This window comes from Ailuropoda melanoleuca, chromosome 10, assembly GCF_002007445.2.
Source record: "Ailuropoda melanoleuca isolate Jingjing chromosome 10, ASM200744v2, whole genome shotgun sequence".
NCBI classification, from domain to species: domain Eukaryota; kingdom Metazoa; phylum Chordata; class Mammalia; order Carnivora; family Ursidae; genus Ailuropoda; species Ailuropoda melanoleuca.
Window position 1 is genome coordinate 41,713,934 of NC_048227.1, and position 25,818 is coordinate 41,739,751.

Sequence of the window (25,818 nt, forward strand, 5' to 3'; positions counted from 1 at the left end):
TTTCTCTGTCTTTAGCTGTTTTTATGAAAATATTCATCACAGATAAAAAAATATTGAGCTATTTGTAATTAACACTCATTTAAAATTTTTCAGGTCTCAGAAAGATTCCAGCAGCTAATGAAGCTCTTTGAAAAGTCAAAATGCAGGTAGTTAATGGTTCTGCCACAGGAGACTAGTAAAGTAAATGTTTGACACTGTTACTGTGCAGTTAATGGCCTGTTAGTCATTGAAGATATGAGTAGTGGGTGAGAGACATCCAGTTGAGTTCCTGCTTCAGTCACAGGTTGGAGGATGACTGCTCATGCAGGATTCTAAGGTCACCTCATCCACAGGGACATGCTCAGAGTGAAGCCTGCTGCAGTTCAGATCAGCATGGCATCTCTCCTCAACTCTCTTTCTCTCTTTTTAAGTATAATTGACATGCCATATTATATTTCTCCTCAGCCTTCTGATTGCCGAGGCGTCTAAGGTGGAGGGGAAATGCATTTGATGATTAGTAAAAAATCTTTTATAGATGAAGAAAAATAAAACATTCTGGAATAGCATATATTTCACAGGCAATGAAATCTGTAGTCTTTGTAATTTAATATTTTTCAAATTTTAATTAGGGTACTAAGTACTTTTAAAATATAGAACATACATAATTCATAAACATGAAATCTGTCATCTGAATAGATGGTATGATTTACTATGTTAATTTAAATTAATAATGTTCACAAGCATGTTTCCTCAGTTTATTTAAGCTATTCCTATACAGGTTTATTAAGGCAATAATTATCAGCAGGGTTTTTTTCTGTAAGACCTGAACCAATTGCTTAGATATTTTGGACTTTCACATAAGGAGAATTATAAAGATACATAACCTATCACTGTTTTCAGTTTATTTGTAATCATAATTATTTGAATGCAGAACACCTAATTTCAAATTAATTTCAAATTAAATTCAGTTCAAATTAAATCTGAATAGAAACTGTATTTGGACATAGGTTTTAGTGTGAAGCGTCTAATTCTGGACCCAGTGTAAATTACTATCTTGAGATAATCTGTTAATTTCAGTTTCCTCTCTAAGCAGCTCATTTGCTAATGAGATCTTAAGATATTTAGCAGTTTACTGTGAAGTTAAAGTCCTATTTACATAATTCAGAATGTAAAGTTGAATAATGGAGAATTTAAATGGAAAAAGCTTATTCTTTAAGATCTTTTTGAAATGGCCTGATTATTTTTCAGATTTACTGTTTTAAAATTTTCACTGCCTTTACGAACTTCAGCTGAGTTTTTATTTTACCTGAATGTTATTTTAAAATGTGACTTCCATTCTCTTGTGAAGATCATATACATTCATGAAAGAATTAACTTGTGTCTGGAAGTTATGCTTAGTAGTTCCATTACAAATCTAAAATCTTAATGGCTTTGATACTTGAAATTTTATTTGCTTGCATGATAGCAAAAACAGTAGGTTATTTTATTTCCAGCTGTCTCTTAACTAATTTTTTTCCATCCCAAGTACTACGGTCTCATTAAATTCTTGTCAAAATCAGAATATAGAAGTAAAGTTACCAAACTGATTCTGTAAAAAGCTAGTTTTTTAATATCTTTGATATCTTTGATATCTAAGTGAACTCATTTAAAGAACAACACCTTATAAAAAGGGTCATATCAGAAAAATAGAATCATAACTTTAGCATTTTCTTACATTACAGATAAATTGCTGAACTCCTTGGAGTCTTAGTTGATATTGCATACTACACAGAAGCTTGGAATTCCTCATGTTTTAAATGGGGAAGTAGAGGGCAGTTTTATGGAATATTTGATCATTTGCTATTAACTCGCTGACTCTTTAATCTCAAGTCAGCATGTTAAGATTGTTCCAGTCATCAGTCTGATTTGCTCACTTGTTACTGGTCAAGATATTTATTTTTAAACAGAACTTGTTATTAAGATAAAAGCAACAACGAAATGGCATTGAAACCTTAGTTTTGATATTTCAAAGAAACGACTTTCTTTTCTAGATTTTTCAAAATAATTTTGTAGCATTTTAAATAATTAGTTTGTTTTCATCCATTTTTATTTGCTTTTCTAATTGCCTCTCATTTCGGTAAACTGTAAAATACTCTAAATAGTGTATTTGTAAATATGTATAATTACAATGATGTAAAATACTTTGTGTGTGTGTGTGTGTATGTGTGTTTGTGTGTATACACACATAAATGGCTTCGCCCAGCCAAGAATTTTTTTTATATGTATAAAACTTTTTGTATAAAGTTTGCTTTCAATACCAATAATGTATAAATAAAGCCATGTAAATTCTGTTATATTTTGATTAGAATGTTTCTTTTAGTGTGTTTAGGTAATGATTAAAAGAAAAAAAAAAAAGTAAAACTCCCAGGGGACATGGGAGCCGTTTTTGAAGTGGTTCTTGGTGGGGGTGTGGCTGGCTGAATGTCTGAGTAGATGCATTAGAGAAAACCAGTTGCCTTTGCCTGCTTTCTCACAGCAGGTACTAGTACAGTGAACCAGACCTCTGCTGCAGGTATCCTCACAGATAAAATCTGGGCAGCACAAAAGCCCTTTTGGGTGAAGATTTGGGGAAAACAGGTAAGGATTGACTAGCTCATGCATTATTTGTTCACTCCTCCCCCTCCAGACTCATAGGACTGGTAGGTTGCAATGTTGGCCCTAGACTCTAGGAAGTGCTTTAGGAAATTGCCATTTCTCCCATGGTGTCTGAAGAGGGCGCTCTGATCTGAAGGGTTACTTGGTAGATCAAAAACTGGAAATAATTTACAGTCAGTTTTTGTAGTGTTGGGGCTATCCACCATAGGGCTTTCTCTTCTTGCCTCTCTTCGAACCCCCAGCATAGCCCAGAGGGCTGGCCCTCAGCCTTTCCCCAGAGCATACTATCACTCTAAAGAGCCCACACTACTAGGTAAGTGAGTTCACAGCCCAAAGTAAAGTGATAACTAAGAGATGCCACTGGTTCAAAAGAAAACTCCATTAAAGACCATTAAAATCTAAAATTAAGCTCATAAACACTAAAAGAAATAAAGGGAAGATTGTAGCAATATAAGAATAAGAAGTAATGACCCAAGTAGAAATGTAAAAACCATAGTATTTAAAATAACATAAACGGAGTAAAAAAATGGATACAGCTGAAGAATAAATTAGTGAATTGGAAAATTGAGAAACTCTCCAGAAAGAAGCAAAAAAAAAAAAAAAGAAAGAAAAAGAAGAAAAAAGAAAACATGGATGCAGATTGAAGTGAGGTGAAGGATAGAAGTTAATGGGCCAACATTCAAATAACAAGAAGGGTCCAAGATAAAAAATTTGAAGATTAAAAGGGCCGTAAAGTACCAAAGAAGAAGACAGTACCCACATCTAGACACATACTGAAATTTAAGAGTATTAGAGATAATGAGAAAAATCTAAAAGTTTTTCTTGTAAAAAAAAAAATAAAAGTTTTTCTTGTACTCAGGCTTTTCAAGAGCAATACTGGCTATAAGAAAACCTTTTAAAGTATTGGACCTAAAGTTTTACATCTATTTAGGTTATTCAAATGTGAGGGCTTAATAAAAACATTTAAGATTTACCATTCAAAAGTCCATATTGTAAACATTTTTGGAGAAAATAGCAAAAAATAAGCCCAAGAGATAGTACAAGAGCTAGGCAGTAAGAGTGGTTAGATACCTTGGCAAAGTGTGACTAAGACACGAAAGAGAAAAAGGAAGTATGTCCATAATCCAGAATTAATTTTAGGCCATATCAACACCATGGAGATCAAGGGACCATGAGAATGTAGAATTCTTGCCTTGTTAGGATGAAGGTATAAATTTAAAAATGTTGAACTTTAAAAATCAAATTCTGTCACTGAGAAAAGAAGGAGCTTTGTAAGTTCTTCAAAGTGAACACTTGTATAATGCATCCAGATCAAGAATGAGAATTTTGTCAGCTCCCACAGAGAGCCCCACCCGGTATTCCTAGTTATAATCCTTCCTCTTCCTGGAGATCAGCGCTATTGCTGACATTACCGTAGGTTGGTTTTACCTGTTTCTGAACTGTTGGGTGGAATCATACATCATACATACCCTTATTTGACTTTTGCTCCCTCAGGTTTGTGAGGATCTTCCATTTAGGTTGTTTCCAGTTTGGGGTTATTTCAACATCGCTGGTCTGAACATTCTTGTACATGCTTTTTGCCGCACATATGGATACATTTGTGTTGGATGCATACCTGTTAGGGGTATGCAGATGTGAAGCTTTAGTAAACACTGCCCAGCAGTTTTCCTGAGTGTGTTTATCAATTTACACTTCCTCAGTAGTGTGAGTTCAGTTTCTTCACATGCCCTCTCCCACTCAGTATGGTAAGTCTTTCATCTTAGTCATTTTGGTGGAGTGATATCTCCTGAATGTTGGCCATTTGAATATCCTTTTTTTTGGGTAAAGTCCCTGTTCAAGTCTCTGATCTACCTTTCTTATTAAAATTTGTAGAATTATTTTTATATTCTGGATATGTCCCTTTATTCTGTATGTGGAAATCCCCTCTCCCACTTCAGTTTGCCTTTCATTGGTTCACATATTTTTTGATGAGCAGACATTCTTAATTTTAATGAAGATTTAATTTATTCCTTTAATTTATAGTAGTACCTGTTGAAGGTATCTTTATCAACTCCAAGATGATGAAGATATTTTCTTATGTTAATGTCAAAAACTTATTGGTTTACCTCACATTCACATCTACAGTTTACTGGAAATCGATTTTTTTGTAGGGTGTGAGGTAGGGGGTAATTTTAATTTCTGTTTTTAAAAAACATCCAATTGACTCTCATTTGTTGTAAAGACTGTCTATACCTCACCGCTCTTCATTGCCACCTTGGCGACAAATCAGGTTCCCATATATGCATGAATTTCTTTCTGGAATTTCTCTTCTGTTTATTGGTCTGTTTGTCTACTCTTGCACCCATATTATTGCTCTCTTAATTATTTTCTAGTAAGTTTTGATATTCAGTAGACAAATTCTGTCACTTTGTTTTCTTTCCTCACCATTGTAATGGATATATTTGGCTCTTCATATTTCCACATATGTGTTAGAATCAGTTTATTCTTTTCTTATTCCTGATCTCATAGTGGAACCTATAATATTTTATCAATATGAGGCTTCCTGTAAATTAAAAAAAAAAAGGATACTCTACAGATTAAGGGAGTTTCCTTCCATTCTAAGAGTTTTTTAAAAAAAATCATGAATGGATGTTTATTTTTATTAAAATGTTCTTTTATTTTGTAAATGTGAATTATATTTTTAAATATTAAACAGACCTTGTAATCTCAGAATAAGCCTAACTTTGATATATTAGATCCTCTTTATATAATATTAGGTTTGGTTTGCCAATGTTTTGTTTAGGATTTTCTGTTATTTTTTGTGGGGGGAGTGAGATTGAGCTACAAATTTTTTTTCTTAATGTCTTGTCAGGCTTTAGTATTCAGATTATTATGCTGGCTTCATAAAATGCGTTAGAAAGTGTTCTTTTTTCTGTTTTCTCTAAGAGATACATGATGATATTGTGAAAGACATGGGCATAAGCCCATTTGCCGAACCTAGTTTGCTGTGAAATGCGTTTCTTGAACAGAAAATGTGTGGAATGCAATGATGATGAACAGGTATTCCATAATGCCATTCTAAGGATATGATTGCCTCTCCCTTCATGAATAGAGTCAGTCTGGTGTCATACACCTGCTACTAAGTAGTTGGCTAGTCCATACTTGGACTCAGCTTCGACTTTGTGTTTGGTAGGTTAAGCTTGACACAATGGAGGTACCCAAAACAGCTGTGGTGAGGAGAAATCCATGTTGTTGAGCTCAGACAAAGCTTTCTTTCTTGCCATATGGCCATTTTTACATGAAAGTAAGCACTGGGTTTGTAAGGGAAAGAGACTCATTTCCAGAATGTGTTATCTTGTCCATCTCATTGTTGAGATTCTCTTCTACAAGTAGATGCCTTTTGTGAATATTCACATGGGATACAATCTTCACTCTTTGAGTACAGTGTTAGGAGTCCATTCACGTTGCAGCTTCCATATATCCAGTTGTGTTGGTCATATATCCAATTATGTTCTCTCCAAGTCTTGAACCATCCAGTCAAGCCATTAGCCACTGTCCTTGAATAGATTCTACTTTTGGCCCTCTCTCTAAGTGAAGGAGACAACTATATATGTATTGTTAAAAGTTCTATGCTCTATCCCAAACCCATCCTTGGGGAAAATTTCCCTCTTTCATTTTGTCCTGATTCGAGTTGGAATATTGCAGCAGTCGACTGCTGGCTCGTGCTAGCATGTAATGTAGAAACACCTGGAAACCACTGGAAGTATGCACACTGATTCTTTTTTTGAGGCTTACCAGAGACTTCATGCAACGTATTTATTAGCTATAGTCTCTTTGAGTATCATCTGATTTGCTGGGATCTTGCACTGTTTTTCTCCTACAGCCTAAGCTTGCTGCAGAGCCTTTTCTATGTTCCCTAGTGAAGACTGACAGCCTTGCAGGTTGATCGTTCAGTTGGCCAGTGTAGCACATCAGATGTCCTCTGGAATTCATAAAGGCCTATCAAGCATTGTGGGTTTTGTTTTGTTTTATCAGTAATTTTATTTTATTTTTATTTTTATTTTTTTTAAAGATTTTATTTATTTATTCAACAGAGATAGAGACAGCCAGTGAGAGAGGGAACATGCAGGGGGAGTGGGAGAGGAAGAAGCAGGCTCATAGCAGAGGAGCCTGATGTGGGGCTCGATCCCACAACGCCGGGATCACGCCCTGAGCCGAAGGCAGACGCTTAACCGCTGTGCCACCCAGGCGCCCCGGTTTTATCAGTAATTTTAATGCGAAGGACAGCAATATCTCTTCTCACTTTGCAAGGGATGGACCTTCAGAAACTTCCCTGAGGTGGTAGGCCCCTTCGTTTTGGTGGGGGTTTATATCCTGTGCTGTGGCTTGCCTGTCTTACTACAAAAGCATCTACCATACTTGCTACCTCATTCTCATCTGATCAATCAGCATTATGTTGTGGCCCCAGTATGATGTCCTTGGGATGTCAAGACTGTCTAGACTTCTGTGGCCTAGATGATGGCAGAGGACAGGAAAATTGATGTAGCCTTCAGACAAATGTATTGTCTATGATCCATTTTGAGTTAATTTTTGTGAAGGCTGTAAGCTCTACATCTAGATTCAGGAAGGCGAAGGAAGAATTAGGAAAGAAGCATCTAGAAAAACAATTTGGTGTCAGTGTTCTATTTCTCAGTGTGGTGTGGGTTCATGGATGTTCACTATATTATTAAAAAATAGGGGTCCCTGGGTGGCTCAGTTGTTAAGCATTTGCCTTTGGCTCAGGTCATGATCCCAGGGTCCTGGGATTGAGCCCCATATCAGGCTCCCTGCTCCGCGGGGAGCCTGCTTCTCCCTCTCCCACTTCCCCTGGTTGTGTTCCCTCTTTCGCTGTCTTTCTCTCTCTCTCTTTCTCAAATAAATAAATAAATAAAATCTTAAAAAAGATTTTAAAAAAGTTTTTAAAAAGAGCCACGCATAGAAGAATAATAGCAGTGTGTCATGATCCAAGGATTATGATTGAGTGATTCAGTGCACTTGAGGTGCCTAAGTCCTGACATTGTGAGAGGAGCTGGTGATAAAAAGATGAATCATTCTTCTGAAGGATCAGCTTTTTGGGAAGATAAACACCCAGCTAACTGTGAGAAGTGGTATACTAGTGTTATTATAAGCAACAAATTGGGGCAACATAGAGGAAGTTCTGTATGATCTGAGGTACTTGACGGACGCCAAGGCAGAGAAGAGTTGAGGAAGGCATAAGTTCAGCTTTTTGTGGGTAATTACTTTTAAATTTAATTGAAATTTTTGTGCAGGTAATACATTTGTTTAAAAATCAAGAAGATATCAAATGTATCACTCTGAGTCTTGTTCCTGTCTTTTTCTTTGTCCACCCTATTAGGGAACTCTCGTATTAATTTCTTGTGTATATTTTTACTACTACCTTAATGCATTTTCATTTCTTATTTTTTCTCTTTTCTTACAAAAAGATAACACACCTTTTAGAGTTATGTTCCTTGCTATTTTCATTTCATAATGTATGCTGGAGAATGTTCCATATCCGTACATTTTCTTATTCTTTTGTATAGCTGGAAATATACCATTGTGTAAATTAATCATAGTTATTTAACCAGTTCCCTGTTGATGGACATGCTGGCATTTCCTATCTTCTGCAAGTGTGAACAGTTCTGTAACGAATCACTTTGTACACATCATTTCATACATGTGCAAGCATACCTGTAAAGTAAATTTGTAAGGGTATATAATTGAGAACCAAAGTCGTAGATTAAATTGGGTTCATGAGGGGCGCCTGGGTGGCACAGCGGTTAAGCGTCTGCCTTCGGCTCAGGATCGAGCCCCACATCAGGCTCCTCCGCTATGAGCCTGCTTCTTCCTCTCCCACTCCCCCTGCTTGTGTTCCCTCTCTCACTGGCTGTCTCTATCTCTGTCAAATAAATAAATAAAATCTTTAAAAAAAAATAAATTAGGTTCATGAGCACACATCCTGGGAGAGGCAACTGGCTGAAGGTGGCGAAACAAAAGCACTATGTTTATTAAGCACTGTTGTCTTCTAAATGAGATAGTTAACTCTGCATCTCATACGTGCATTAATCTGAGGTTGACATTGTCATAGAATGGTGTTTTTGTTTGTTGTTTTTTTTTTTTTTTGGTCATAGACTGTTTTTGCAAGTGGAAGGTGGGATCTAATTTCATGCTCCTTAGAACTACCTTTTAAAAAGCACCGAGAAAGTAAATGGTAATAGAATTTGAAGGTGAATATTATTAAAAACTTTAAAATCCTTACTGGCAAGATTTTAAGAGCTAATTTATGAAATGAATGACTTCACTTTCCCAGAAATGCCCTGATAATTGAAGTCAGACATATTTTTTTTGACGCACGTAGGATTAAAATACAAAAGATGTTTGAGGCATCCTCATTTGTCGAATTCACTTCTTCGCTGAAGCAAAGTGTATGTGCTAAGAAAATATAAAACTCTTTTAAGAAGGAAGAATATTAACGGGTCACCCATTAAACTTTAGCTTGGAGTTGCTACTTTAAAAGTTTTCCTGGAGTGCCTGTGGCTTAATTGGTTAAGCCTCTGACTCTTGATTTTGACTCAGGTAGTGATCTCAGGGTCGTCATATCTAGCCCTGTGTAGGTTTCTGTGCTGAGAGTAGAGCCTGCTAGAGATTCTCTCCCTCTCCCTCTGCCCCTCCTCCACTCTGTCTTGTGCGCCTGCTCTGTCTCTCTCTCAAATAAATAAAATCTTTTAAAAAAATAAATGTTATCCTGTTGTATATTTGGGAAATTCACGATCTTTGGATTTTCTTTTCCTTATGGAAGTGGAGGGATTATTTTTAAAACAAGATTTCAAAATGAACTCCTCAGGCAAGCCTTCGAATTGGGGGAAGTAGGGATGTGCAGTGGGTAAGTCTTGGGCTCTCTGTCCTGGCTGGCTTCAGCCAGAGCGCCTCTTTTAACCCTTTTCTAAATTGGAATTCCTAACAATTGACTTTAGATTCTGCTTTTACAATGTTTTGAAAGTCACTCATCTTGACCTTTTATTTTGCAGTTCTGTTTTTCTATAATTGGAGTGATTATTTTTTGGCATGGTAATACCTTTTATCTGGAGAACACCAAATTCTTTGCTAGGAACCTGATAGGTTAACCCAGTTTCTATCATTTCTCACATTTTCTCCTGGCAATCTCTTAACTTTCTCATGGTATGTCCCTCTGAATCTCATTAGCGGATGAGGGACTTGATGCAAGTGAGCTTTCCTCTTCTGCTGCTACCCTATATTACTCGTACTTTCTCTTCATTGGTATTATGTCAGCTTTCCCAGTCCTAATGTTTTACAGCTGGTTGCAGAAAACCAACAACCCCTCCTGCTCCTAGGGGAGATGTCGTGGCCGTAAATGAGGTGACACGGTAAGCGTTGGTACCGTTGACTAGCACAGAGGCAGTAACTAGCTCTCACTTCATGTGCATTTTCCTCCATCCTGAGACATTTGTTCTCTCTAAACTTTCTGTTCTCTTCTGTTTCTCGGAGTGTGTCTTGGGCCTGCCAGGGACTTCATAGATTGGACATAACTTGGTGAGAGAGAGAAAGTAGGAACTTGGAAAAAAAAAAAAGAAGTGACTTGTTCTCTGTGGAAGTGGTTCTCATCCTTTCATGTGCTAATTCCTGCTGAGCCTTAGGGCTGGTTAGGGATGAGGCAGCGGGTAGAGAGAGCTCTACTTCCCCAGCAGCAGCGCAGTGCAGTATTACTCACCTCATCAGGACATTTCGAATTATTACTGTGAGATTGTGGGAGAGTTGCCCACTTTGTGCCTCTGCCTTAAGGATACTTATCTGCTTGCTAAAAGTCTTCAAGAATGATCAGATTGATTCATCTGCAGGAGATTTTTTTAAAAAATTGACATATGGTTGTGTTTATTTTTACTTCACTGCCTAGTTTAAACATTATTTTCTTGAGGTAGGCAGTACATTTGCTGTTGAGAGGATTCAGTCTACAAGATTCATCCCACCTCTTCCCCAGTCGCTCGGTTACCTTCCCTTGAGGCAACTAATGTTAGGAGTTTCTTGCGTACCCTTCTGAATTATTCTATGCATACTGTATGATTTTAATGTTTGACAAAATGCTTTAAAGGTATTACATTCATTACTCTTCAGGTGAATTTTAGAATTATATGTCAAGGGCTTTCTGGGACAGTGTGCCCAATACCATACAAATACACATAATACATGATGTGTTTTTGGTTCTAGTTAATTCTGATAATTTGTACTTGAGGCTAGTATGCCAGATAGTGGAAATTTAACCTCACCTGTTTAGCTTTTATTATCCTTTCTTTAAAACTAAATATGTGAAAATAGAATAGTTAGATGATACTTAGGAACTATCAGTAGTTTTATGTACTTTAAAACAATTTTTTAAAAGATTTATTTATTTGAGAGAGAGAGAGAACATGGGGGAGAGGAAGAGGGAGAGGAAGTGAATCTCCCAGCAGACTTTTTGCCGAGTGCGGAGACCAACTCAGGGCTCAAGCCCACGACCCTGAGATCATGACCTGAGGTGAAATCAAGAATTGGATGCTCAAATCGACTGAGCCACCCAGGTGCCCCAAGTGTCAGACTCTTAATCTCAGCTATGGTCTTGATCTCAGGGTCCTGAGTTCAAGCCCCACATTGGGCTCCATGCTGGGTGTGGAGCCTACTTTAAAAAAATGTGCATAGGAGCCCTGATTTGAAGTCAGAGCCCTGATTTGAAGTCATCATTGGGTTCCAGTGATACCTTTGCTGTTACCCCCTCTAAGATGGCAGTAAGACTGCTTGAGATGTGACTGACGTAGATGTTACAAGACTGGGGGTTGAGAGACCTCGTCTCTGCATTGGGCAAGTCATTGGACCTTTCTGGAATTCAAATACTTACTCCACAAAAATTTGACATAGCTTTCTAAGGCTTTCAGATTACCTACTGAAAAAAATTCCTGAGCTGCCTGTTAACCTAATAGAGTAGTGCTAGAACAATTAATTTACAGACAAGTGCAGCCCCCTTTCTGGTCTAATGATATCTTTTTGAGATGTTTCTACTTTCAGCCTAACATGATTTGCAAGAACACTTTGGGTTTGTCACTCCATTGTTACTTGTTCACATTTGATGAGGCAAGATTCACCCCAGGCAGCCGTTGAGTGAAATTGGACATGACCCATTGATCTGTGACATGGATTCCCAGAGCAATCAGTTGGAAGAAGTGCACCCAAAACTCAAATCACTGTAACCATCCATAAATAAAAAAGGAAAATTCTCATTTGTTTCACTTTTCATTTCTAAATACGATAGATACACCAGGAGAGGCTCAGGTATGGTGTCAATTAGAAGAAAATACTACAAGAGAATTGCGAAGCCCCAAAGGACATTTTGACCTCCAGGGAGAAGTAGGTTAGACTCTATTGATCAAAATTACTGTGCTCATTCTGGATTCTGCCCCAGAATCAGAGCTGATGAGAGCCTTTATGTCTGCAACCACCAGCGATTGTTCACTAATTAGCCACTCATGGTCCAACTTTAAGGTTCTTTGAGCCCAATTGTTACTATTCTTTTTTTTTGACCGTCCATAAGGTAGGTGGTAAATATGGGGACTTCTTTATGAGAACTAGAGAAAATCCCTTTGGGGAAAGAAAGATTAGATCTGAAATAAAATTCAGGAAAGGAGCTCCAGTTTTTACATGGGAGATGCTAAGTTAGTATTTGATAATAGAATTCAAGAATATTTCTAAGACCTGTAGTCATTATTGGTAAAAAGTAGTTACAGGAAACATAGGAATATTTGAGGATTTTGCTCTTGCATGCCAATATGCATGATTGTATTTGTTTTTCTCGTTGGCCCAGTTTTCTTTTACTTGCTATTTAAAGGTAATAATTACCAAGCTTTAAAGGGATAGTGGCAATAAACATTGAATGGTTTAGGACTCAGGACTTCGAAGTAGAGAATAAGTTAATGAAATGAGTTAGCTTTCTTATTTCAGGGTTTTAATATAAAAGAGAAGGTCTAGATTTTTTGTAAGTGATAAAGGAATTACTTTTTAATAAAGAATAATATCCAGAGATTTTTAAAGGAATAATGAGAAAAGACCTAAAGTCTTTGAGAGGATAGAACTTAGTAAATTATTGCTTTGTTAGTAAGGCATAAATCCAAAATTTTAAAATCTATTTTTTTTATTTGCAAGTACTACATGTGACTATATTCCTAATTTTTGAATTTCAAGCAATTCTCAAGTACATAAAGTATAAAAGTTTCATTAATACCCCTCCCAAATTCTGAGGTATCTACTATTTAAATTTTATTTAAAAAATTTATGTATACATATACGTGCATATTTTACAAGTAAAAATTTTCATAAATATTTACATTGGATAAAAATCTGCCATGCTTGCTTAGAAGAGTTTTTATTCTTTTTCCTTTTTCTTTTTTGCCTCTCCTTGCCGCTCTACCCTCATAACCTCCTATAAACCTCCAATAACCTATATTAATTTCCTGGTGTGTGCCCTGTATTTTTTTCCTCCATGCTCATATAGTCAGATATATACCTCATATACATATGCATACACACATATATACATTTATAGCATCTTATTTTACTCTGATATAAAATCTCACATTGAATCTATGGATCAATTAATTTGGGGGAGAACAGACATCTTTACAAATACTGTTTTCCAATCCCTGATAATGGTATATCCCACAATTAATTTATATAAATAGAGGAGTATGTGTATGTGTATTTGGCATTATGTTTCTCCTTGAAACTCTGTCCTTTGGCTTCAGTGACACTGTTCTCATGGTCCCCTGTCCCCACGTTGGCCATTTCTCATTTTTATTTGTAGACGTATTTTCCTATGCTATTTCTCAGGGTTCTGTCATTGGCTTACTTTGTCTTGTCCCTAAGTGATCTCTACCCTATTCAGTGATTGTTCATAAATGTTTAACTGTTTATCTCTAGTTTGTACCTTTCATTGTTTTTATTCTCTAGACCCAGATGCCTTCTGGACATCTCCACTTTTGCCATTCCCCTTTATTGGGTAAAATCTAAAACTTTTTTCAATTATAATTTCTGGCACTGATGTGCTTAAAAAAGACTTACTCTACTTCAAAACTATAAAATGTTATATTTTATTCTCATACCTTTGTGGTTGACTTTTTTACATTTATTTTTTTATTTTTAAAAAAAGATTTTATTTATTTATTTGACAGAGATAGAGACAGCCAGAGAGAGAGGGAACACAAGCAGGGGGAGTGGGAGAGGAAGAAGCAGGTTCCCAGCGGAGCAGGGAGCCTGATGTGGGGCTCGATCCCAGGGCCCTGGGATCACGCACTGAGTGGAAGGCAGATGCTTAAGGACTGAGCCACCCAGGTGCCCCGACTTTTTTACATTTAATACTTTATTCCACCTGGGATTTATTTTATGTTTGGAGAGATAAGTAGGGACGATGTAATGATTCTATGTTTTTTCTCTTGCATTTTTTTAAAGACATATTTATTCATTTGAGAGTTAGAGACTGGGGGAGGGGCCAAGGGAGAGGAAAGAAAGAATCTCCAGCAGACTCCTGGCTGAGCACAGAGCTTGAAACGGGTCTTGATCCCACAACCCTACAACCCTGAGAGCATGACCTGAGCCGAAACCAAGAGTCTGACGCTCAACTGACTGAGCTACCCAGATGCCCCTCTCTTGTATTTTTGAGTTGATATTCACTTATTCATCTATTCTTTTTCACTATTTGTCCATTTTATATGTTAGTGAGAGTCCTTATTGACGAAGTGGTGTGAAGGCTGGATGAGGTATATCTTGTTCATTGTTGAATTCCCTGGCGTTTAGGACAATGCCTAGGTAATATTTAAGATTTTAGTAAATATTATTGAATGAATTATGGAAGGGGAAGATTCTTTCATTACTGGTTTTAACTTAGTAACACTTTCCTGTTTTTTCTGTATACCTTTAATATCAGGAAATCTTCTGCCTCTTAGAAGCCTTTAACCTATCAAATATTTTAATCTCATCAAACTTTGAAAAGCATTCTTTTTTTTTTCAGGGTAAACCAAATAACTTATTCATGTCAGCTATATTTCGAGTCTTTCCTAGATCCCAAGCTTACTAGAGAAGCAGTTTATATTCACTTTTCTTCTAAGTTAACAAAGCTTTCATGAAAACATGCTGTTCCAGATGTGGCTTTGTGGATATAATCACATGTATGTTACTGTTTCTGTCTGCTTAATCTTTACTGCGATGCTGTGCCTGTTCAGAGGGTTTGTTTGGCTAATTTGTTTTCTTTACTTGCAGTGGGAGCCATGGATAATACATAATGTGATCTACTTTGTTTTTTTGTTGATGATTATTCCAGTGATAAGGTCAAGGAACTGGGTTAAAATGGAGAGACAATTCATCCCATTATTATTTAATGATATCTTCTGTGTGCATAAACAAAATGCTATAGAAAATGCTCCATCTGCAAAGAGTGTACTTTTCCACAAAGAGGGACATAAGACACAACCATCACAAAATTCATGTGAGGCACAATATCAAATGAGTGGTATAAATAATAGCGTGGGCATTCAGGAATGGGAAAAATCACTCTGGCTTGGGATGGCTAGGGAAAACTTCCTGGAGAAGTTAAGACTTAGTTAAGATCATGTAAGATGTCTGGTTAATGGTGCATCTGATATGGTAGAAAAATGTACAAAATTTGCGATGGAATGCATTGTACAAATGTGAGGGCCATTGCATACGGTGGAATGATAGTCCATCTTGTGTGGGAGAGGAGCGGATAGGCAGGAAATTGGATCAGATTGCGCAGGGTCTTTAGTTTTTTGTTTTCCAAAAACGTATTCCTTGAAACTATCCTATTTCATCAAGCATGGGCCATACATATTAGGGCTGGAAAATCCTTTATAGCTTTGCTGACATGAAAAAAGAAACTTTTATTGATGAGCCTGTGTCTTTGTACATTATATCTATGAATGCTATTAACTTCAGTGTTTTCTGTATGTTTCAGACATTAGTCTCTTACCATGGGGGATTGGAATTTATTAGGTGGCGTCCTAGAGGAAGTTCACTCCCACTCAACTATTGTGGGGAAAATCTGGCTGACCATTCTCTTCATTTTCCGAATGCTGGTACTTGGTGTGGCTGCTGAAGATGTCTGGGATGATGAACAGTCAGCATTTGCCTGCAACACCCAGCAGCCAGGTTGCAACAATATCTGTTATGATGATGCTTTCCCTATCTCTTTGATCAGGTTCTGGGTTTTACAGATCATCTTTGTGTCTTCTCCTTCTCTGGTATATATGGGCCATGCACTTTATAGACTCAGGGCCTTCGAGAAGGAGAGGCAGAAGAAAAAGTCACACTTACGAGTCCAGATGGAGAATCCAGAGCTTGAACTGGAGGAGCAACAAAGGATAGATAGAGAGCTGAAGAGGTTAGAGGAGCAGAAGAGAATCCATAAAGTCCCTCTGAAAGGATGTCTGCTGCGTACTTATGTCTTACACATCTTGACAAGATCTGTGATGGAAGTAGGGTTCATGATAGGCCAATATATTCTCTATGGGTTTCAAATGCATCCCCTTTACAAATGCAGTCAACCTCCTTGCCCTAATGCAGTGGATTGCTTTGTATCCAGGCCCACAGAGAAGACAATTTTCATGCTCTTTATGCACAGCATTGCAGCTATCTCTTTATTCCTCAATATACTAGAAATAGTTCATCTGGGAATCAGGAAAATCATGAGGGCACTTTATGAGAAATCCAGCAATGAGGGCATTGAGGATGAAAGCGGCACCCCATTCCATTTGAAAAAATATTCAGTGGTCCAGGAGTGTACGATTTGCTCTCCCTTGCCTAAAAGAATCTCTCTACTTCAAGCCAACAATCAACAGCAAGTCATTCGAGTCAATGTGCCAAAGTCTAAAACCACGTGGCAAAGCTCACAGCCCATGCAACTTGAAGTAGACCCTTGCTGTGTTAAAAAAGAGTGGGCTGAGAAGGATCAGCACTGTGGACAGCTCCACGTCCAAGGCCCAAGGCCCAGTACTCAAATTCAGCACCCCGGACAGCAACCACACCTTTGCCCTAAAAAAGGCAAAGTCCCAGTCCTGGATAGCTACAGAGATAGCTCCTAGACACTGTCCAACCTATGCAATAGAAACCTGGGAGCAGTCCCAGGATCGACGACACTCAGCAGAGCCTCTCACAGATTTGCACAGTTACTGTAGAGCCAGCGATGGCAGTGTGAGGAGGAGCAGGGTCTGGGCAGACAGATCTCACCCGGGCAGTCGCAAGGCCAGCTTTTTGTCCAGATTGCTGTCTGAAAAGGGACAGTTGCACAGTGACTCAGGAAGCTCCAGTTCTCGGAACAGCTCTTGCTTGGACCTTCTGCACCGGGAAAATAGCCCCTCGCCTCTGCCTTCAGCCACTGGGTACAGAACATCAATGGTAAGTAAAGACAGACAGCCTGACTGAACATAGAAAAATTGCAAGAGATTTTCCACTCTGGCTACTTCTTAGCCTTCACTTTCCAGCTTCCTGGTGTGTATATGTTTGTGTTAAGAGAGGGAGAAGAGGTTAATTTGTGGAGTTAAATCCTGTCATTCAATACATTCAGTTCAATTTATGAAATAAACTTACTGGAAACTTACTTTATATCATTCAGTTTTGTAAGTGCTGGGTTTATAAATGGATAAAATACTGTCTCTGCCATCAAAGGGCTGAGAATGGGAAAGTTAGACAGGTAAGCATACAAATGTGATCAAGTGTAAGGTGCCATGTTAGAACGGGTGGGTGGGCAAAGGAGGGAGTGGTCGATTCTTTATGGATGGGTCAGGAAAAGCTTCATAGTGGAAGTTACTTTTGAAATGAGTTTTAAAAGATGTGTGAGTTTCTCAAGACCTAGGAGGACTGGGGTACATGAAAGAAGGTCATCCCAGTACAGAGAGCAGCACAGACAAAGGCTGAGAGGTGTGACACAGCAGGGCTGTCTGGGGAGCTCTGTGTGGCTGGGGCACTGATGGGTAGGAAGGCTATGGAGAGGGAAGGCTGGAGAAGGGGCCATCGAGGTCTTGTGGGAAGGCAACGGAGAACCCATAAAGGGGGTGCAGTGGAGAAGTTATGGGATCAGAGTTACATTTTAGAAAGCTCTGTCACAGTGTGGAAAATGGATCAGAAGAGGCATCATTTGTAACCTTGAGCTGCTTTTGTCTCACTAAGAAAGGAGGGTGCGTTCCATTGTTTTCATAGCTGTGGAATTTAAAAAACATATACAAATATTTGGTGATATATTTCACAAAGACTGAAATCAATATTGTATTGATTTTAATTCTGTTTTCTGAAAAGCCAGTGTGAAATAAACATTTCCTGCTCATAGTTAAGACATAATGGATATTTACTGTGGACTCTTCTCAATTCTGGAAAAAAGAATGACACTTGCTTTATCCACTGCTTCTAACAGCTTTTTTCCATTGAAAAGAAACTCCCCCAGGTTTGGTGGGGGAACTTCCTAGTTGAGCTCACTTGGTTGAGCTCACACACTTGCTTTCTCCTGTTAATGATAATGATTAAATCTATGATGATTGATCGAATCTCAACCCCAGTTACATATCTCCTTTGAGTTCAGAGATACTTTGTTACTGTGTTAAAGCCGTATCATGAGGAGGAATCATCCTACCTAGATTTTTCCTATAATACTTCTTTCAAACTGATACTCATTTCTTCTCAGTGACCAGTCATCTACCCAGGAGACTATGTTTAGGATCAGAGTGTGGCTACTTGGAACCCCACACCAAGCTATAGCAGGGTTCTCAGCCCTGGTTATGAGTTTAGAGTCATCTGGGGGCTTTAAAAAATCTTCATGCCCAGGACCCATCCAATTCTAATTAAATCAAAATCTCTGGGGGTGGGATGCAGATCAGGATATTTAAGTAAATTCTACCCACAATGTGGGGCTCGAACTCATAATCCCAAGGTCAGGAGTCACAAGCTCTACTGACTGAGCCACCTGGGCGCCCCTGGGATTAGTATTTTTTCAACTCCCAAGGTGATTGCAACGTGCAGCCAGGGTTGAGAGTCACTATTTTAGAGTAACCTTGCTGGGGGTTACTGCTTCTTATCTATGTTTGTGAAGTCAGCAAGACAGTTTTACTCATTTTCCCTTTCTTGTACCTCCTTCCATGTGAGTGGAGTCTTTGTATTGGCAGAGAATTGAGGGAGAGACGGTAGTGTTTAGTTGAGGCAGATTTTTAAAATCTTTCGGATTATCTTTTGGGTGAGGCCAGCCAATCTTACAAGCCTGGAGAAAAGATGATGAAGATGACAGGCCCCCTTTCTTTTTTCTTCCTCTTTCTTCCCTGTTTTTTCTGTTTCTAGGAATTACAAATAATGTCTTTGACCATAGAGCTTTCCTACTTCTGGTCACTTTCCCACCAAACCCCTTACAGGGTTGATAGGCCACTTCACTCCCCAGATGGTAGGAAGATTTGGGGATTGAGACCACAGCTATCAACTCCAGAGCTCTGTGGCTGAGACATTATGCTCCTTGCCTACAGATCCCTCTGTAATTAGAAGTCAGTGCAGCAAACAGGATTATAATCATCCGCTGTCAATATATGGATTGTAAACTACTTTTTACATTGTGTTGATCCTGGATGGCAGAATTTTTAGGGCTCAGTCAGATGCATTCTTACCTCAGTAGCTGATGTTTCAGAGTGAAATGATTTCTATTTTGGAAGGTCACAAAAGCTACTGGGAGGAGCCATGATTTTATGCTCTGAGACATTTCCCTTGCTGTCACCCAAACCCCACAATTTGTTCAAGTCCATGCTCACTGATTGCTAAATAAACTTCTGTCAAGGTTGTTTCTTTGAGGGCAGACTTAGCTGGGCATGGAAAGCAGCCTTTCAGTCTGGCCACGTGAGCCCTTGGAGGAGGGCTGGCTGAGTTGTAGGAACCTGCACTACACTCTAAGGGAGAACTGTCCTCGTTCCTGAATGCAAAGATGCTGTGGGGCAGTAATTCTTGCGCCCAGTTCCACATGAAATCACTAGGGGAGCTTTGAAAACTGCCGCAGTAGGAATCTTTGCAGATGGAGCCTTGACACCTGTACTTTTTAAAGCTCCCAGATGATTCCAATGCACAGCCAGAGTTCAGAACCATGGCTGTAGAGAAGGGAGATTTTGACATTAGGAAGAAGATTGCCCTGTGAATTCTTCCAGTCTTTTGGGACATATAAGTGATGAAGAGTGCTCTCCTCTTGTAGCTTCAAAAGGTGAGGACACTTCCACTTATTGGTCCCTCTGCCTGGGATGTACCACCTGCCCTAAGACCTTACCTGACCGATGGGGCCAACCATGCCAAGGCCCTGGAGAGTTCTCTTGGGCCATGATAAAGGAAGGGAGAGATAAGGATGAGGTTTAAACAGACAGGAGCTGATATATAGGGCTTTATAGGCCATGGAAAGGAGTTTAGGTTGGATGGCACAGGGATGGGGTGATCTGATACATAGGTTTCAAAAACCCCACTTTCTGGAGAGGCTATTATAGGGCTGCTAAGGTCTGAATGTTTGCATTCCCTCAGAATTCACATGTTGAGACTTAATCCCCAATGTGATGGTACTTGGAGAGGGTCTTTGGGAGGTGATTAGGTCATGAAGGTGGAACCCTCATGAATAGGATTAGTGCCCTTATAAAAGGGGCCACAGAAGGTTCCCTGACCTATCCACTATGTGAGGACACATCAGAAAGACAGCTCTCTATGAACCAGGGAACGGGTTTTCACCAGACAGTGAATCTGTCAGCGTCTTTATCTTGGGCTTCCCAGCTTCTAGAGCTGTGGGAAGTAAGTTTCTGCTCTTTATAATCTACCCAGTCTACAGTATTTTGTTCTAGCAGCCTGAATAGACTAAGACAAGGGGTAAGAGTGCAGTCAGGGAGGCCAGCTAGCAGGCTTACCCAGTGGCCCAGGGGAGAGAAGCATGTGGCTCAGACCAGGGGACCATCGTTAAGGGTTTGCATGGAAGAACGGACTTTCTTGTTTTTAAAATTAAAGTAATACATGCTCATTGAAAGAAATTCAAGCCTTATAAAAGAACATAGAGAGTAAAATGTGAACCTGACCATGTGAGGATTCATCTGTCTTTGTTCTCAGCTGTGTTCAGTTCCCACTTCACTCCCTGAAGGCAACTGCTAACAGCTTGGGGTACATTTCCCCTACCTTCCTCAGGGTATTCGTCATCTGTCTTTGAGGACAAATGTATGTCCACATATACATGTTGGTTTTTAAAAATACAAATGTGATCATGTAGAGATGTGGAGATGTCTTTGCAATTTGCTTTTGCTCAGTTCGTATGTCACGGGGTCTTCCCATGTCGGAACCTGTGGAACGGCCTCAGTTTTACATTAATTCATACTTTTGCATGGTATGGATGAGCCATAAGATACTTGATGGCTAGTCAGCCTTCTAACTTTTTTCTACTGCACGCAATGTTACAGGGAATGTTTCATATATATATCTTTAATAGGTGTCTAGAAGTAGAATTATTGGTTTTAATGGACATGCACATTTTACATTTTGATAGATGCTGAAAATTTTTGCTCAGGAAGGAATACACCAATTTATTCTCTCTCTTTTTGTAAAAGATTTTATTTATTTATTTGAGAGAGAGGCAGAGAGAAGGCGCACAAGTGGGGGGAGGCGTGGAGGGAGAAGCAGGCTCTCCACTGAGTAGGGAGCCCGATAACTCAATCCCAGGGCCCCAGGATCATGAGCTGAGCCGAAGGCAGAGGCTTAACCGACTGAGCCACCCAGGCGCCCCAACACCAGTTTATTCTCTTCAGCACATTAGCACCTCTTTCTCCACTCTCTTATTCATACCAGCCATTATCTTTTTTCCTCCCAGTCGGGTGAACTAAAAGTGTTTCCCTTTGGTTTTTTTTTCCTTCCATTTTTTATTTTAGAGAGAGTGTGAGAGCACGAGCGGGAGGGGCAGAGGGAGAGGGAGAGAAAGTCTCAAGCACACCACGCTCAGCTTGGAGCCCGACGTGGGGCTCCATCTCACGACCCTGAGATCATGATCTGAGCTGAAACCAAGAGTTGGACAGCTGACTGTACCACCCAGGGCCCCATGTTTCCCTTTGTTTTAATTTACATCTGTGATTACTAGTAAGGTTGCTCATATGTTTATTGGTCATCTGTATTTCCACTATGAATGATCCTCATCTATCTTTTCTGTTGGGATATTTGTCTGTCTTCTGATTTCTAGGAGCTCTTGTATGGTGTTATATTAACTTTTTGTCTCTATATATATATGGAAACATTTTCTCCCAGTCTGCTTGTCTCTTATCCCTGTTGATGGCATCTTTGAATTTTTACTATTATATTAAATCTAAAATCTCTGTTACTTCTAGGTTCTTTCTCTCATTTGAGAAGGTCTTTTTTTGACTCCACATTATGAAGAAGGGTTATTAGATGGGTGTTTTGAGGATGGAGTATGCTAATTTATTGAGCCCTTTGGCTGAGAAGTTTTACATAACAATTACCAAAGAATCTGAAGAAGAGGAGGAAAGATACCCACTTCATTAAGGGCCTGATGGCAGTCTAGACACTGTCATGGGCTTCCTCTCTGTAACCCTGTAATTATCGCCATTTTATGGATAAAGAAATAGATGACTTGTCCAAAGTCATACAATTAGGATGTGTTGAAGCATACTCCTTGGGAAGTAGCAGAGATATAAATTAATGTTTATTGGATGAGTAAATGAGCTAGAATTTTATTTCAAGCCTTTCTGACTCAACTCAAGCTCCTTCTATGCTTCATTACTGCCTCTTGCTCTCTCTGCACAAGGCAGCCTAAGTTTATCGGGGTTTTAGGATCAAGGATAGATTATTACAAAATGGAATGTTCCACATTTGGATCCCTTTTCCCGTCCACATAATACAAAGCCAAAAATCTGGCTACTTGTGGAAGGAGCAAAGACGGAGCTTTGGAAAAGGTTGGCTTACAGTTTTAGACCTGGATTTTGGACAAAAAACAATAATTGGAGAAGGATAAGAAGATGGCAGGTGGGATTCAGATCTTTCAGGGAACAGAACCTCTTCTGTGGTCATTCATCTCTGGGTCAACCTAGGGAGAATTGTCTTCAGGTTTTGATTGGATCCCTGGTATTTGTGACATACACAGAGTCCTAGATGGGTGGGCAGGACTTTTATAAGCCCTTTGAGTCTATTTTGTTTTGTTTGTCTTGTTTCCTGTTTCTTTCAGAACATGCTTCTAGAACTTTCATCTATTATGAAAAAATAATTCATGGTTGGGGCCAGAAAAATGGACCCAGGAGCAGCTGGCATCTGTAGGAGAAAAGTTGCACTTTTGTTAGCTCAAACTTCGAGAAGAACTGCGGGAACCATTCCCTCCACAGAGACACCCACTGGGCTATGGGTGTATACAGGATGATCCCAGCTGGACCCACCACCACAGGAGACCCTCCCCTAATGGGGCTGGGATCAACCTCTCACTGCCCCACCTGGCCTCAACACCAGTCCGATCTCAGGCAGGAGGAGGCAGGGAGGAAGTGTGCACCAGGAGAGAAAATCTCGGGGTAAGAGCTGCTGCCACTCTGAGGGAAGAAGGATGGAGAAGTGGCTATCCTCCCACCTAGCAGCCCGGTGGGATTGGTGCCTGCTCACTGCAGAGAGCACCACTGCTCTGCGGCGGCACAGCAGCAATTGAGACCATTGAACAGATAGATAGATGGATAGGTTGATCGATTGATCGATTGATCAATCTCCTATTGGTACTGCCTCTCTGGAGGACCCTGATATACTGGGGAACTGCTTGGGATGCTGTGGAAGGGAGCCCAGCATTGGATGGGGCTGGTCTGTGCTTCTAGCCCAAATGGCTACTGAGTCTTCTCTGTCCCCATACTTTGCAGAGGTGGAAATGAGGTGCGGAGATATGAAGAGGCATGATCTGTTCCACAGTGAGTTGGTAGAAGAGCCAGTGAAGACCAGGTGGATGAAAATGATGCCGGTGCCAAGTCCAAGTGGGTACCATTAAGGGGCACACCATATTCCAGTTGCTTAAGACACATTATCTCTACCTTGTACAACAGTGTAAAGTTATTGTTCATCCCCATTTTAAGAAAAGAGAAGGCTCAAAGAGACTAACTTGCCCCACAGCTAAAGGTTGCACAGCTAAAGTGTCTGATGTGCAGCTGAATTCAAACCCAGGTCCAGCTGCTCCAAGGTGCGGACTCCTTCCAGGAAGCCATGAAGCCATGCTCTCTCTTGTCCGTAACAGTCAGCAGCCCCTGGGCAATGATTTTTTTGCACATCTGCCTGTCCAACTAGCTTGTGGAAGCTTAAGGATCAGGCCTGTGCATTCGAAATCCTGGATGCCCAGCATGCAGCACAGCATGAATGTATGTTTCTGTATAGATGCCGAAGATAATATATTACCTTCCGCTTTCAGCTCTCCAGTCTATTTCTTATTTGCTGGTGTTCTGTCATGTGCTATCAGTAGGTTTATTATGAGAGACTCTTTCAGAAGCCTGGATGGCACCATTTTTTTTCCCCTTTAATTTAAGCCTTTACAGGGTCATCAACTATACAGCACAAATAGAAGTTAAAAAAAAAAGTTAAAGGATGAGTGAAAAATGTGATGTTCCCAGTAAATGTTGGCCTGTCTCTGATGGATTCCATCTGTGGCTTTAGGCTGAGGCTCACTGCCTCAGGGATGCACTCGTCTTCAAGGGGGACGAGTAAAACTAGCCATGAAGAACCAGAGATGCCTCTTCCTGGCTGACTGAGCAGGCCAGTGGCAGGTGAATGCTGGGATCTGTAGGAGCCGGAGGCGTGAGGGTAGAAGGTATCATGTTCTTGAGTCAAATGAAAGAAAAGACACTTGCGTAATGGGATGTGGGATGAGTGGCTTTTTCCATCTCTCTGGAAAACGAGGGTGCTCAATGGGGAGAATTGGAAACCCATTCCACTCTGGGCCCTATCCCAAGCGGATGTTAAACATCAAATAGAGTCTTGCTAGTGCATCCTAACTGAGGGGTGAGGGTGATGGGTTCAAACTACTGTTTGAAAGACCAGCCTAGTTATTCCCAAATAGATACAACAAAACTGTTGGCAGGGACTGGTGTAGGGGTAGCCAGTCTGGGAATCCTCATTGTACCCTGGAAGGTGATAGGAATCCCTCCGAAGGTGCACAAAGGCAGGAAGATGGCCACTGCCCGTCTGGAGCAGGACAGTGTTTGAATGCTTCTCTTCTGCAGAACACAATGGCTTTATTCCATTACAAACTATGATTGTCATTCCTGCCACAAGTGCAAATGTCAAGGTCGAAGGAGCAAATGACCATCAGTTATAAATGATCAGGTTTTTTTCCCTTCCCTTCCCTTCCCTTCCCTTCCCTTCCCTTCCTCCCTTCCCTNTCCCTTCCCTCCCTCCCTTCCTCCCTCCCTTTCTTCCTTCCTTCCTTCCCTCCCTCCCCGTCTCCCTCCCTCTCCCTTCTTTTTTTTCTTCCCTTCCTCCCTCCCTTCCTCTCTCTCTTTCTTTTTTAAAGATTTGTTTATTTGAGAAAGAGAGAGTGAGTGCCCACACAGGATGAGGGAAGGGGAGCAGAGGGAGAGAGAAACCCAGGCAGACTTGTTGCTGAGCACAGAGCCGACAGTGGGCTTGATCCCACAACCCAGCTGAAATGAAGAGTCTGATATCTAACCGACTATGCCCCCCAGGTACCCCTAAATGACTAGGTTTTCTTAATAGAAAATTTTTGTACTAAGACCCACCTGCTTTTTCAGAATGGATTGGATAACTTCATGTCTTCAGGCAAAGGACTATATTTGACCTCTCACACCTACAATGTTAGGACTGTGTTGTTTTGCTAACAGTTGCTAACCCTATTACATGCTCCCTGAAAGCCCTCCTTGACTCAGCAGGATGCTCAGTAGGCATTCAGTAACTTTTAATTTCAGTTTTTCCATCTGGCGGATGGGGTGAGGCCAGGTACTTTCTGAAGCTCAGATCTCAGCAGCTCTTCAGACACCATGAGAATGTATTATTTACGGCCTCACTGACAGCTTAGCCAGACCACCTGAGTCCAGCTTTACTCTTGGTCATCTAGCCTGCCCGCCATTCAATACCTTGCTTTCCCTTTACATCAAACTCGAGGACTCAGATGATCAA

The 25,818-nt window shown here is 39.9% G+C and overlaps 2 protein-coding genes across 2 annotated transcripts in view; both read left to right on the forward strand.

The window, feature by feature from the left end:
• The window catches only part of CASP8AP2 (caspase 8 associated protein 2), a 39,421-nt gene extending 37,048 nt beyond the window's left edge, over positions 1-2,373 (forward strand). Inside the window, exon 10 of the mRNA XM_002925092.4 lies at positions 94-2,373. Coding sequence (XP_002925138.1) covers positions 94-150 — 57 coding nt within the window. The 3' untranslated portion in view covers positions 151-2,373. The remainder of the gene's footprint in view (positions 1-93) is intronic.
• Positions 110-24,314, forward strand: GJA10 (gap junction protein alpha 10). Its single transcript, XM_019805792.2, is given in 6 exon segments — positions 110-146; positions 2,495-2,595; positions 15,638-16,699; positions 16,701-17,076; positions 22,892-23,225; positions 23,559-24,314. Coding segments are annotated over 3 exon segments (1,461 nt in total). The 5' UTR covers positions 110-146; positions 2,495-2,595; positions 15,638-15,653; the 3' UTR covers positions 22,931-23,225; positions 23,559-24,314.
• The last annotated feature ends 1,504 nt before the right edge of the window (positions 24,315-25,818 follow it).